This window comes from Fringilla coelebs, assembly GCF_963513975.1.
Source record: "Fringilla coelebs genome assembly, chromosome: 8".
NCBI lineage: Eukaryota > Metazoa > Chordata > Aves > Passeriformes > Fringillidae > Fringilla > Fringilla coelebs.
The window spans coordinates 20,501,146-20,515,845 of NC_140066.1; the positions used below are offsets into that span (position 1 = coordinate 20,501,146).

General features: G+C 38.3%; 1 protein-coding gene across 2 annotated transcripts in view; it reads left to right on the forward strand.

Annotated features, from left to right (window-relative positions):
- The first annotated feature begins 214 nt into the window (after positions 1 to 214).
- The window catches only part of HECTD2 (HECT domain E3 ubiquitin protein ligase 2), a 32,659-nt gene continuing 18,173 nt past the window's right edge, over positions 215 to 14,700 (forward strand). For both annotated transcript variants that reach the window (XM_084209909.1, XM_084209910.1), the window contains exons 1-8: positions 215 to 585; positions 4,727 to 4,856; positions 8,285 to 8,423; positions 9,847 to 9,949; positions 10,832 to 10,921; positions 11,477 to 11,541; positions 12,596 to 12,641; positions 13,711 to 13,820. In XM_084209909.1, coding sequence (XP_084066035.1) covers positions 358 to 585; positions 4,727 to 4,856; positions 8,285 to 8,423; positions 9,847 to 9,949; positions 10,832 to 10,921; positions 11,477 to 11,541; positions 12,596 to 12,641; positions 13,711 to 13,820 — 911 coding nt within the window. In that variant the 5' untranslated portion in view covers positions 215 to 357. The remainder of the gene's footprint in view (positions 586 to 4,726; positions 4,857 to 8,284; positions 8,424 to 9,846; positions 9,950 to 10,831; positions 10,922 to 11,476; positions 11,542 to 12,595; positions 12,642 to 13,710; positions 13,821 to 14,700) is intronic.

The window sequence follows — 14,700 nt, forward strand, 5'->3', positions numbered from 1 at the left end:
CCATGAGCAGCATGGCGGCGGCGGCGGCCCCTCCTGCTGCCCGCGGTCTGTAGGTGGCGCGGCGGCCGAGGGCGCTCCCGGGCAGCGGCTCCGGCGGCGCCCCCGCTGCGCCGCGTCCCGCGCTCCCCCTGCTCGCCGGGGCCGCGGCGGGGGCGGCCGGGCTGCGCTGCGCTGCGCTCCGCCCCGCCGTGCGGGGGTGTCTGGGCGCCCGGGAGCAGCGCGGCTGCTGCAGTGCCGCGGCGGCCGAGCGGAGCGGCGGAGCTGAGGGTGCCCGCGGGGGCTCCTCGGAGGGAGAAGAAGAGGAGGGCGCGGGGTCGCGGGTGCCGACGGCGCTGAGAGGCTGCCGGGAGCGGGACCATGTCGCTGCAGAGCCCGCCGGCTGCCGCCGAGCTGCCCCCCGGCCCCGGCGAGGGGCATCCGCCGGGAGCGGAGCTGAGCCAGGGCAGCGCCGCGGCCCCGTCAGCCGAGGAGGGTGGCGAGGAGGAGGAAGAAGAAGGAGAAGGGGAGAAGGAAAAGGAAAAAGAAAAGGAAAAGGAGGGAGAAAAATTGCCGCCCGTCCCGTCGGCGTCCACCGCGGCTGCCGGGGTAGGTCCCGTCGGCGCCCGGGCAGCCGCCCGCGGGCCCGCCTGTGCCGCTCCGTGTTCGTTTGCTGTGTTTGCCGCTTCATTTGGGAGGAGAAAGGGAAGGGGGGAATCGTCGTCTTCATTTTCTTTCATGTTCCTTTCCGTTGAGAGGCTTTCATTCAAGTTTCTTAAAAATAACAAGTGCATCTGTAAGCAATGACATAATGAAGCTATAAATTCTCCATCCACTTATAGTTAACATTTTACAACGGTCTGCTCTGTCGGGTTAGTCATGACTGAGGGTTTGCAGCATTGTGAATGTTCATTAAGGGTTCTCGGGGGTGGAGAGTTTCAGCTCTAATATACTTAATGGCGAGAGAGGTAGCTGGGGAATACTTCTGTATTTTTAACTTTTTCTTTCAAAATCTTTCCCGGATTTTGTGTTCAAGGAAAGATCACAGAACATTTTGATGAAATGATGAATGAATTAATGCAGAGAAAAAAATGGGGGAAGGATATTTGCCAGAATAACTTCCTTTCAGAAATCTTTTTTCAGGTTTTTAATTATAACAAAATTTTCCTGACATGAGTTGGATATCTTACATAGCTTAACATTAGAATTTGTGGTAGGTTACTTCAGTCCAACAACAGAACAAAAATGTTACTAATTCTGTAGTAATACACTTAGGAGATTTCAGTTCAGCAGTTCTGATAGGCATTGGATTTATTAGAAATTATCATTTAAATTATCATTTATTTAAATTCATACTTTGAATTTAAAAGATTGCACATGTAATATTTATGACTGTCAGGAAATAATTTTGATGTTAAACTGAGTAATTGTATGGGAACTCCTTGGAGCAATTCTGCCAATTGTGTTTTGCCTAAACGTTCCAATCTTCTGAAAGACTTTCAGCTTTGTAAATCTGTCAGGATGTGCAAAAATATGTTTATTCTTGTGATTCAAATACCGATTTGGTGGGAGGAATCTGTAATGGACGAGTTTTTTCTACCTTTGAATATTTTTCTACCCAGGAGTTTTTTCTACCTTTGACTATCTCCACCTTAGACTTTTAATAGTAAAAGCCAGTCCCTTAGAATAAAGATACAAGTGCTGCCCTAAAATGTGTCAGGCTTATCTCAGCTAATGAAAAATGTGTGCGCCTGGATGGCCATGTAGAATTCCAGCTACCTTAAAGAATCAGGAGAACTTCTTTGTAGCTGGACATCCATCATGTACCTCTGTGAAGTGTTGGCCACAGGCAGAAGCTGTCTGAGGGGACCTGCAGCGGAGTTCTCACCTGGCTGGGTGTGGTTGTGTGTCCGGTGCAGGGCAGGGTTTGAATTTACCAAGAGCCTAATTGGGGTTCAGTAGCATGTTACAGGGGGGGTAAAGAGAGAGTTTTGTGGAGAGATGTCATAGACTATGACCAAAGAGGTGATAGTTTGGGTGTCAGCATTCAAATTCTGGAAAGAAACTTGTGGAAAGCTAAGTAATTTGCTCCCTAATAAACAGGAACAATTAGAGACTTCTGTAAAGGAAAAACAGTCCAAAGTTGCACCTTTCAAGCTACAAGTGGAAGGGAAAATCCTGCATCTAGTGCAGCCTGTTGCACTATCAGATGCCTTTGAGCAATCTGAGTGTCCTCCACATCTTGCACAGGGAAGAAAATCTTTTCATCCTCAGTAGTCTTTGCTTGCCATATACATAAGGGTCTTGAGTAAGCAGTGTTAGGGCTAACACAGGATTTTCCAGAAGCTCCTGTAGATGATCTTTTGTCTTGTCTGAGTCTGTATGTGCTCTTCAAAACGTTTTGACTCGTTTTCACCATTTCATTTAACTTCAATAATGAAAAATACAGTTTTATAAAGTATGATGCTAGTAACTCTCCGGTCTTACGGAGGGCTTAGTGCTTTGGAAAACTTCCACTAAGAAGCCAGCAGAGTTGTGGGTTATTACTATGATCTTAAAACAGGACTAAAGATTACTTTGGTCCTCTTACTCCCTCCTGGCATACTCATTCCTTTTGGTGGGTGGGTGGGGAATGGTGGATGTTCAGCTTTCTGGTGGCAGTGCTTGTAAGAGTCTTAGGCTCTAAAAGCTCAGTGACCTCATGCAAAATTTTTAAGTATGACATGGTGCTATGCACTTGTCCTACATTACTCCCTCAGGGGTTTGTCAGAGTTTCTCATTAATGAGCATGAAGTTTCCCTCCAGGGCCTCCCAATAAAGCCTTTGTCCCTGTGTTTGTCTAATATTGTTGGAACTTACTTGAAACAGGATGATGGAGTTAAAGAGGGGATGCAGATTTTGTTTATGATCTCTGCTGAAGGAGATGGCAGTAAGGAGAAAGTTTTTAAGAAACTGTTCACCTGTAGTACTTCACTGACATGGCTGGAGTAAAACCTAGAAAGTTAAGTCAGTCAAAAAGGCTGTCACAATAATTTATTTAACAAAAACTCCTTTTTTCGATTATCTCTGCTATCTATTCCTTGTCAATTGTGATTGGACTAGTCTGTGCTTCTGAGCTTTTCTGCCTGGAGCACACATTTTGTGACAGAGCAGATTAACCTCAGATCTGGAGTTGTTTAAAAGTTCTTTTTCAGTCACTAATGTTTGTCCAGGGTCTGTTTTACTCCAGTCATGTACCAGATGATTTTTAAGAATCATCTTAATGATATCTCAAAAGTTATAGACTAAAATGAAATGTTAATCTGAAAATTACGCTGGTAATTACATTTTATTTTGGAATATTTGTTGCATATAAGGAATTTGGAACTAGAAATTGAAATTTGGTAAAAATACAAATTTTAGAAATTGAAGTCTGATATTTTTAAAGCCAGAAGTCCTGATGATTGCTCAAATGTACAATTTAGTGAGTTATGAGCCATGGAAAAATGGCTGTATATGCCACAGTTATTTAAGATTTCTGGCAGTGTACCAGCTTGCGTACACTGTGGTGTGGTAGGTTTATGGGCTGTATTATTGCCCTTCTGGTGTTTTTTCAGGATGTTGTGGTGGAAGTGAAATGCTTTTCTTAGGACTCTGACTGCATGTCTTAGTCTAAATGTATTTCTGTTAAGGGAAGAGGGAAATGTACTGGTTCAAAAATTTTGATAGGACATTACATGAGAACGTATATTCTCATTTGAAGAATTAAAGTTTTGGTTTGTGTGGAAACATTTTTCTAACTGAGAGCACAGATGCCAGATATCAGGAAAATTAGTCTTTAGGTTAGCATGAGGTTGAAAATCATGATGTGCAGGAAGTGTATGTATATTTTTTTGAGTTGATCTACCTTCTCCTGATATCACTTGATGACTTGAGATGAAAATTAAAATATTTATCATGAGATTTCTGTCATTTTGGGCAAGCCTCTCAACCCCAGCTGTGCTTTGCAAATTCTGTAGTAATATATCTAATAGGACCCAGTGCTGATGAGCCACCAGACTGGCTCAATCCTTTGGAAGTCTGACGTGTGATTTCACTTCTGTTTGCTGTTAAAACACATTAGTGCTCAACACTTCATAGCAGAGACTTGTGCAGGCTCCTTGGTGACAGCATGTACAGGTGCTCAAGCAGGGAGTCTTCTGCCACTTTGTTAGCCAAATTTTGTTGGTAAGCCTTTCTTCAGTGGCAGCAGATGCTGACCATTTTGAATCATTAGGGAGTTTTACCCAAGTTGTCAGTGTTGAACTTTTTTTAGAGGTTAGAATTTTTGGCCCCACATTTTAAGTCTTGGGAAATTTGTCTAAACTACTTGAATATATTAGGGCTATTTGGAAAAAGGAATATGTGACACTTTGTTGTGTTTAAACTGAGCTGGATGTCGTGAGAAATACAACAGTAGACATTAGGATGCAGAAAGTTAGACTATTATTGACAGCATCCTTATTGTATTGTGTTTTCCTCGCGGAAATCCAAGGATATCTTCATATCCTGCAAATTATTACTTGAGTTTTTAAATGTAATTGAAAGGAATTTTATGGTACCTCTTCTGAATCAATTTGAAACAAACTTGCAGAATCATTACTTATCTTTTATTCAGTTATTACCAGTCTGATTTAAAAGATTTAAGAATTCTGTGTAAAAACCTCACTAGAAAGATTACTATAGCTGTAATGTATTAGCCCTGTAGAGCATACTGTCATCTTAATTACAGGGGTTGGAGGAAGGAGCCAAAAATCAGTTTTCCACTTTCAGCAATTTCATCACAACTATCAACCAAAAGAAAGAAGGCATCGGAAACAGAAATTCGCCTACGCAACTTGTTATACCCAACATCAAAAACGGTAAGAGAAAAACAGACCTGTTACTTAGTTACCAAGTTTAGAAAGTGCTCAGTTTTCTGCCAGTATTTGTATTTTGGTAGTGCCATAAAATCTGGAAATCAAAATTTTATTAAACTGTGCTGTGTTGTACATTGTACAGGCAGTGAGATATATGATAGCCCATTCTCAGTGGAGGTTGTGTCATAGAGACAAGTTGGATAAGAAAAAACAAATAGATTTGATGGATGGAATAACTGTCTGAAATTTTAAAGAAAGGTACTGATTCAGCAGTTTATCTGCAGATATTCTTTGTCTAGCTGCAATCAGGCAGTGTCTCTAGACATTGTCAGAACTTTGGATATAATTATTTTATTGCTCTCTGAAGGATGGTGGGAATGAGGCAAGCATTAGACTTTTATAATAAGGCAGGCAGTTGCTGAGAGATGGTGTTTTTCAGTGAAGATGAAGGCAGTGATGGCAAAAAGTAAAATGCACAAGAAGCAATTACTAAGTTCTGAATGGCTATGTATGTGAGAAGGAAGGTTGTTGTACTCTGGTGAGGTAACAATACTTGATGAAAAGATAGAAAGGGTAGCTCTGTATTAAGTATGGTAGGCTAGAGTAATGAAGTCTAGATGAGATGATATTGTGGTTATGCCTGGAATTTTTATTAGGCTTTTGGGTTAGGAATTAAGTAATTTGGGACTTTTCATAAAAGACTGTACAAACATTTGTCAGGTTTGTATTGATCTTGTCTCTGAGCAAGTCCCCTTCAAGCTTATTGTGCTGTGGTTCACTAAGTCTTTAGAACACTCAGTCAGTTTGAGGCAAGAAAGAGACTACTGCACTGAGAGATCTCAGTGGTGTAACTTTGAAACAAAACTGTTGACAAGTATTGTCAGTTTCAAAATTGTACAGAAAAAGGTGGTTTATAACTTGCAGCATGCGATTATTACTAAAATAATCTTTTATTAGTCCTATTAACTATACTGCAACACTTTCTGCTTTGTATCAAGGAGATTTTCTTCACCAAAGTTTTTGATCATTCCTTAAGCAGTCATGCACAGCTGAATCTTTACTTGATGTAACTGGGCAAGAAGCCAGAAATTACTGTTTTTTCTTGTCTTGCAATATTGTATTATCGCTGTTTATCAACTCAATACCTAAAATTTCCCTTTTCTGCTCTATGAAACTCTAGTGATGGATCTTAATTAGTATTCTTTACAGGCAGAAGAGCAAATAAATCTATGTACAAATAAACTTGAATGATGACAAAACATACTGAAGTTGACCATATGTGTTAAAGATACTATTAAAAATCATTTTTAGTACATGTAAATTAAACTGCATATATTTCAAAGAAATTTGCATTGCTGACAGGGTGCAAGTTACCGGCTTAGCACATACAGCCTCAATTTACTGAATTGAGAAGTGTTGTCTGCCAGCAGATGTCTCTTCTACAGATGTGGAAAGAATATTTTCCTGATTTCAGTGTGTTCAGCTGGTTAGAACTCAATGTTTAATCCATGTAAAATTGAGAAGACAGAATGAAAGTTAAATCAAAAAACTTGTTGTTCTCAGAGTATAAAAATAAGACAAATTCTTAGATTCTTTAAAATCAGTCCATCCTGCTTTCGGAGAATGATATTCAATAGCAGAACATATGCATGGTTGGATTGTTTGGCACCTTGGCTTGGATTAATTTATTATCTGTATGTCAGCTTTGTTTTTTTCAATTACTACTTTTATCTTAAAATAGCTAAAATTCCATCTGTGAGAATGGACAAGTTTCCATATCAGGAATTGATGCCGTCCTCAGTGGATTGAGGACAGCTCTGATCTGTCATCTCATGAATGGTGGCTGAGTTAAGTCACATGGACAATGACTCTGTCATGAGCATGAGAGAAAAAAATCTGCTTTTGGATTCATGGGACTGTTTTAGCATCTGTTTCCCTGCTGTGATAAATGGAGTAGGCAGCAGTGTAGTGATACTACTTTGATGTTTAGTTAATTAAAAAAAAAAACCTATCTTCAGAAAGGCTTAGAGGGGTCTTATACAATTCATAGAGGATTTTCATTAAATATGTATGACTTTTGAGGACACTTTTATTTTATATAGTGTCTTTTATCCCAAACATATGTCATAATTCATGTAAATGCTTTTAAAAATGAGCAGCATAAATCAGAGTGTAAGAGTGTTTGAGGATGTTTGTGAAGACACTGTCAAAATGAGGGTTGTAAATGCAGTGGAAATACTTTTTCATGTTTTGGGTGGGCTTACCTTGGCTGACTGCCAGACACCCACCAAGCAGCTCTGTGGCTTCCCCTCCTCAACAGGACATGGGGAGAAAATAAGATGAAAAAGCTCATGGATTGCGATAAAGACTGGGAGTACACTTTCTGATTATCGTCATAGGCAGAACAGACTTGAGGGTATTAATTTATTGCCAGTTAAACTAAAAAGAAACAAAACTCAAAACACCTTCCCCTTCCCTGCTTACCACACCTTCCCTTGTTCTCAACTTCTCTCCAATTCTGCCAGCAGCCTGATCAGGCATGGGCTCTCCACTGGCTGCAGGGAAATCTCTGCTCCAGATCCTGGCTCACCTCCTCCTTCCTTCTCTTTCTTTTCCACTCATGTGGGTGTCTGTAGGGTAGTTTCTAGTTTCTTCCTTTTTTTTTCCTTCCTTTTTTTTTTAATCCCTCCTCTCTCTCAGCTGCTGTGCAGTTTTAAATATATTGTCACAGGGGTGCTACCAGTGTCACTGCTGGGCTCAGCTTTGGCCTGTGGTGGGTGTGTTTTGGAGCTGTGTCGGACACAGAGGCAGCCTCATCTCTCCTCTCACTGTAGCTGTTGCCAAGTCTTGCCATGCTAATGTAATCAAATATTCTCAGATCAAATAGAAAGGAAGGAGTAGAATAGAAAGACCTTGGCAAAGCACTACCAATTGTACTAGAATAGGTAGCCAAATATGTTAAAAAGAAGCGTTCAAAGATGCTTCTGTTTCACTACTAATTCTCTGTAAGACAAAAAAATTTGCCTTTGCCATTTAATTTTTGGAGAGATTCTGTATGGAAGCTGTAGATGTTTCACAGTCATCTGTAGCTACAATTCTATATCGCAGTGTAGAAAAATTGACTGAAGTATTGTCCTTATACAATAGTTGGACTTTGGTATGGTCATGCATGAGATTTTTCTTAGCTGTAAGGAGCACCAGTGTTGCAGTTTGTATATTGAAAATTTACAATCTATATTGGAAATACAGTTATTGGCAACACTGCTATTTTTGTTAGCCAAATTTTCCATCATGTCTGCATGTGCACATGGTAAGAAAAATACTTTTTTTTACAGAGTTAGAATCAAACACTTGGTGTTTGGTTTTTTCCTTAGTGCCAGTTTATTTGTGTTAGATGCATTGTATTTGCTCTTCTTTACCTTTCTTTTAAGGGAAGGACCTACCATCTCTTTGCCTGGATGTACGGCAAAAGCAGCGCATGTCCTTGGATACATTACCCCAAGAACTGAAAGCACCAATTCCTCCTGAACCTTCCCTTCCAATTCGAACCAAAACTGTGAAAGATTTTCAGTAAGTTATACTGGTGTTCCTAGAAATGTGCTTTCTTCCTCTCTTTGGAATTCTTTTCATTTTGACCTAATTCATTAATTTGATTTTGTTAATTTCAAATGAGGAAAGAGTTTCTGCAAGACTGCCAAGGAGTTAGTCTGGTTATGATGGTGGGTTTGATAATTCTGTTACTGTGAAAACCATCAAGATATTTTTTCTGGGTTGAAATGTTGTACCACACAGAAAATGGCAAAACATATACTTCAGAATTAGAAATGCAGTGAATGTTTAGTTTTGGAAAAGAATATGTATGGCTTATTGTACACTGGCAAAGCCCGTGCAGTCTTAGGTGTTTTGGTTATGCTGGCAATTATTTCTCTCTTCCATGTTTGAAATTTTGTGCTTCTAGGGAGGAAAAGGAACACTTTTCGATTATTTGATGTGTATTTGGTGGGAAAGAAAAAGAGGTGTAAAGGAAAATTTGCAAAGAGGTGATCCTTTCCTGGTATTCAGGTGATCCAAAGAGCTGAATTTTTTTCCATATTCAGATTTTTTGTATCTATTGACTATTTCCTCTAGAAAACCTGTGGCAGTGTTTGTAAAAACTTCTTCCTTATATGTGATCTAAATCAGCCCTCCTGCAGGTTAAAGCCATTAGCCCTTGTCCCGTCCATTTGAATCCCCAGCTGTGAGCCCCCACCACTTCTCCATTTCCCCTCTCCCATGGTTGCCATCCTCCAGGCAGGGCTAGGTCCTTCTCAGTTGGATCTGGCAGCTGCTCTCTGCACTGAGCTGGGTTTGGATTTCCCCATGCTGAGGATTTCTTGCACAGCCTGCAGCAAAGTGGGAGGAAGCAGCTTCCAGAGGAAGGCCTTGCCCAAGTCCAGGTAGATGACATCATTCTTCCATCATCCACCAGCACTCTATCCCTGTTGTAGAAGGCCACCAAATTTGTCAGGCACAATATGCCCTTAGTAAAGCCACATTGACTGTCACCATTGACCACTTGTGTCTAAGATTGACCACCTGCGCCTAAGATTAACTTCTATTTGAAAAATTTTAAAAGAAAGAACATTTTAAGAAATTCTAGTGAATTTGAGTAGTTTAAGAGCCATCATACTCTGAGAAACTTTATCATGTCAGTGTAGCTGCAGCTTAATTCTGTTCTGCTAATTATTTGTCCTAACACACTGAACTGTGACATTGTGAATTAACATTTTGAATAAAAGACATTGCTCAGGTGTATCAAACACAAACTATGCTTTTGTTCTCTTATAATACCACGATCTTTAAATGACAAGGAAGAGGTTAGAAACATACTGATATTATACTTGTCTGTCTTCTAAGTGTGCTTAGTGAGAAAGCTTAAAGTTACAGTGCATTTTAAGGTCTAAGTGGCTGGCAAGATCAAACCATTACCAGTATTTGAATATATTTTCTCTAGGGATGATATGGAAAAGTCGAAGGCATCGGGAGATTGGAAAGCTGTACATAATTTTTATTCTACAACATTTGATTCTTTCTTGGAGATAAATGCTGCATTTAAGGTAGAAAATATTTCCTAATACTATTTAGTAATTAGTGCTTTGTATCTTCAAAATGTTTCCAAAAATATCTGTTAAAGGCTTTCAGCCAGGTATTCAAGGCCACTCAGATAATTTTTTCATTATCTCACCTGCCTTTTGTAGACAATCTGTTATTGCATTGATTTATTGATTCCAGTTAAGCAATTTTATTTAAAGTTTGTGGATCTTTAAAACTCCAGTATGTAGTTTGTTATCTTGTTACTGTGCAAACAAGATCGTTTGAGATAATTTGTGTAGGTGCTTTCTACACAAATTACAGTTTTAAAACATCCATGCTAATGCAGAGGCCCAGACAAATCTGGAAACAGAAATTCCCCACCCCTAAAAAAAGATGTGGTATTGGCTCTGTTGTAGCTGTTCATGTGTTATGGTGTCATACTTGGTTTTCCTAGGGAGCTGTTATATTTGTCTTTCTAAATTCATGCTAAATTATTATTTCCTGCCTATTATGTGGCAAAATGTGCTTATGATATTTAATATGGATAGTAGGATTTGAGCCTGGACAAAATAATCTGTGACCTTTACTTATTTAATAAATATCGAATGCTTAAAATTTTCTTGCCTTTGTCTGGTAATGGATCAACAGCAAAGATGAAAGTTCAGTGTAATTCATTATTTGAAATCCTCTTACATTTTTAAAATAGAATGACAGCATAAATATGTGCAGGATTACTGTTGTTTAGCTCTGTCTTTAGCATACAAATTAAGGAAACTTATATTCTTACGGTTTGATAAAGGAAATACTTATATCTGAACATGTTTTCCTGTGCTTGCTGTTAAACTTACATTTTCAAAGATAGCTATAAAATATTCAAAATGCTTCATGTATTATCCAACTTACAGAAAGATACCAATTCTCCATTTAATACCATTGAGGACTCTGGAATCGATGCAAAATTTGTGAATGTTGTCTATGATGCCTTATTAAATACTGTAAGTAGAGAAAAAGAATTCATGTTTTATATCATTTATACCAGAAGTTTTTCCCAGATAGGCATGATTTCTGAAGAATCTCTCAAAACATACTTCAGATGATCCCATGAGAATTGTCATAGAATCCTGACAGCTTCTCTAGTAAAAGAGGAGGAAAATTTTCCTTCTAGTAAAGCATAGTTTATATTGTGATAGTTCTTAAAGACTGCATATTTTAGAGATATTACATGGCTGTAATGGGACTGCATGGTGAGAAATAAAGAAAATGTGGGGATGGGAATAGTAAAATGTAGGTCCTCTGCCTAGTATACAAAGGACAGGAGTAGTTTAGAAACTATATTTACAGGGTATAAATGTTGAAAGGCACCATTGGCACAACCTGACACTCACCTAGTACATCTGTGAGGAAGATACTTAGGAGCTCAGCATCATAACACAAAAGATTTCTTAGCTGTCTTGAAATACAAGCATAGCAAACCTGCTTGTGTGTACAATACCTTGTATTGAGTATGTGTAATTACTCCAGATATTGTTTTTCCTCTCCTTTCTTCATAGCCGCAAGATGTTCAGAAGTCAGTCCTAAAAGGAATAATTAATGGTCTACTGCAAGAATGGACCGGGTAATTATAATAAATGTTTGCATCAGTGCTGCACCAGCACTTAAATCTGCTATATGTTTTATCTTTATTGTTTTAGGCAAAGAAAGAAAATGTGATGCAACTTATTTGATACCTAAGAACTTAATTCTTTTTAGCAAATCTGCTGAAATACATCTTGAAAACTGTAAGGTGGCCTTGAACCTCTGAGAGACAGATCCATACCCAGCCATGCATTTCATCATTAAATCTCAGCTGCTTGTTGCCAGGGCATTTCTTTGGACTTCTTAATTGTGAGATGAATTTAGGAATTTAAATAGGTTAAAACTTACTGTCTATCCCCCAACAGCAACTAGGACAGTTCCCTGATCCACAGTTTGCTTCACAATGCTGTTTGTGTGAGGCAGCACCACAGAAAGAGCAGTACAAGATGCAGAAGGGGATAGCCAAAAAGCAGGAGGGTTTTTGGAGATGACAGCATCTTAGCATGAAGTAATAGAAGTGAGAATGCATAGTGTAATTTATTAAAAGGTAGAGCAAGAGACAGTGGCTTGTTGTAGCTCACATGTGACTCAGGTCTTGGGTGCCCCTTTCTCCAACCTACACTGCTTTTTTGTGCTGTTGCTGCATGTATTTGTGGTTATGTAAAAGCCTTGAGAAACATGAAGGAGTACAGAGGCTGCAGTGGTAGAAGTGTATGGAGAATTCTTGCAGGAAATATCCAAGAGAAGCAAATAAACTCCTTTATGGTGTCACTTGAGATAGACAATAATGCTGAATTCCCACCTCTGACTCTTCAGTTCTGACCTTTTTTTTGCCTTCTGTCATGTTTAAGAAGACAGATAATAAATGGCCTGCTACTTTTAGACAATTGTCAGAATCTGTAAATGACCTTTTCAGTTTTTGAGAGCAGTGAAGGTTCTTTAATATGGTATTCTATACATATTAGCAAAGCAAAATAAGATGGTATTCTATACATATTAGCAAAGCAAAATAAAATCGTCCATGATTTCATGACTCTTAATGTCTGTAAATTATGGATCCATATGGTTCTGTTTATAATTTCATTCGTTCATAGGCCGCGAACAAAGGATGATCTTAGAGCATATTGTATACTTTTACAGGTAAGAAAAATACAGTATTTTTATGTAAGTATGTGACTACTTAACTTAAAATCTATAAACCAGTATACTGTGCAAACAAGATAGTTTGAGATGCTTCCCATCCAATTTCCTGTTGTAAGAATGTGCTAAAATATGGAAAAAGTGTAATGCATGATGGGAATGGGAGCCTAATGGAAGACAGTTGATGGGGAAAGGTTGCATAGCTTAAAACGATGCACTAATAGACAAGTAATTGTTTGCTTTCATTTCCTGGGCTGGAAGAATAAATATTTTACCTATTTATTTGTTCTTATGTTGTCCTGATTCCCAGATTTGCTGTATTAGGATACTGTAACTCAGAAGGCTTCAATATATGCACTTTCTGATATTGCTGTGACTTTCTCCAGTGTTTTATTTTATCCAGTCTGTCTGACTGGTTACAATGTCTGATTTCTGTCTGTGGTCACCTCTTGCCTTTGTTGCTATAGTTGGCTTGTATTTGTGTCAGATTTCCCCTTTATATTTTGCTAGTGTACCTAACATCTCTGCACATAACGAGCAGTTTTTGCTGTTATTTGGGAATATCAAATGGCAATTTAATTTACTGATACAATAGTTTTCTTCTCTGGGGTAGTATATACTAGCTGTGAATTTAAAAGAATGTCTCTTGCTAAAATAAGGGAATATGTGAACATATGGAATAGAGGGAAAATTAGTTTGGATTTTGATGGGATAGACAGGAGGTATAGGAATTTGTATTACTGATATGAAAACCTCATCACTTAGAGGAGTGTAGTTTGTGTTACAATGTAAAGAATAATCCAGAATTTTGAGTACTGCCTATGGGCTACCTGTGGGCTTTCTTTTGGGACAAAAAAAATCATACTTTTACAATACAGAAGTTGTGTATTTTTTATTTGGCTAGAAGTTGTGAGTTGTTTTTTCCCATAGTTTTACCACTGTCACAGCTGTTTGGTGAACTACTTTCTTGTGTAATTGTACTGGCAACAACAAACATAAGAAAAAATCCTAATGACTTTTTTCCCTTTATGCAGTTTATTAACCTAACACTTTTTTTAATCTTTTTCAGAATCCTCAATTTAGTAACACTTCTACTTATGTCATCTATGCTCACTTGCTAAGACAGATAGCAGCCTTAACAGAAGCTGACCATCATTTCCTAGTGCACTGGTCTAAAAAGTAAAAAAAAAAACCAAACCCCCACATTACAAATTCCATTTCTAGGATTACAATTGTTCTGTATTTCCATTGATGTTGACTGTTTTATAAATTATATGAAAGTTAATTTAATTGACTAAAGAGATTGGTTTTGTTGCTTTCAAATATACGTGGACATAGTCCCCGAAGTGATACTGATTTATAGATGCAAAATGTACATAATGTATAAAAATTATTATACTTCTGCAAAAATGCCTTAATCACAAAATTACTTATCAGAGTTATTTTTGATAACATATGCAAAATAATTTGTGTGTAAATTTTTAGTTATATATTTACATGGTATTATTAAAACAAGCATCTTTATGATCTTTGTTTAAATAAAGTTTAATCTCACATAAATTGTAAAAGATATTGTAATGTTGCTGTAATATACAGAAACCACAACGGAGCTAGAAGCCTGGCTTCCTAGTGCAAAAGAGGTGGTGGGAGAGTGTGGTTAGGGCATTAGATTTGTAATTAATTGAAATAACTCTAATAGCACCTCACTAAAAAAGTCATATGGAGGTAACCGCCCAAAGAGCAGCTCCTAAGTTTGTATGCAGATTGCCTTCCATGTACTGACTGAGCAAAAAGTTCTGTGTGAGGTAAAAGCAATGTTTGGCCCCATTTGCAATTTCCAATTCTCCTAGGAAATCTTAATTAAGGATTTTCTTCTCTGTAAGGGTGGTAATTCAATTTCCCTCCCCCTCACTATGTCCAGATTTGCTTGAAATTGAGGTAAAATATTACTTCATTGGAACTGCAAATGAGGTTTCCACTTTTAGTTAAGGATGCAATAGACATATCAATGTTTTTAGACTTAAAGCATGTGTTAGAAATGGAAACCATTAAAATAGGA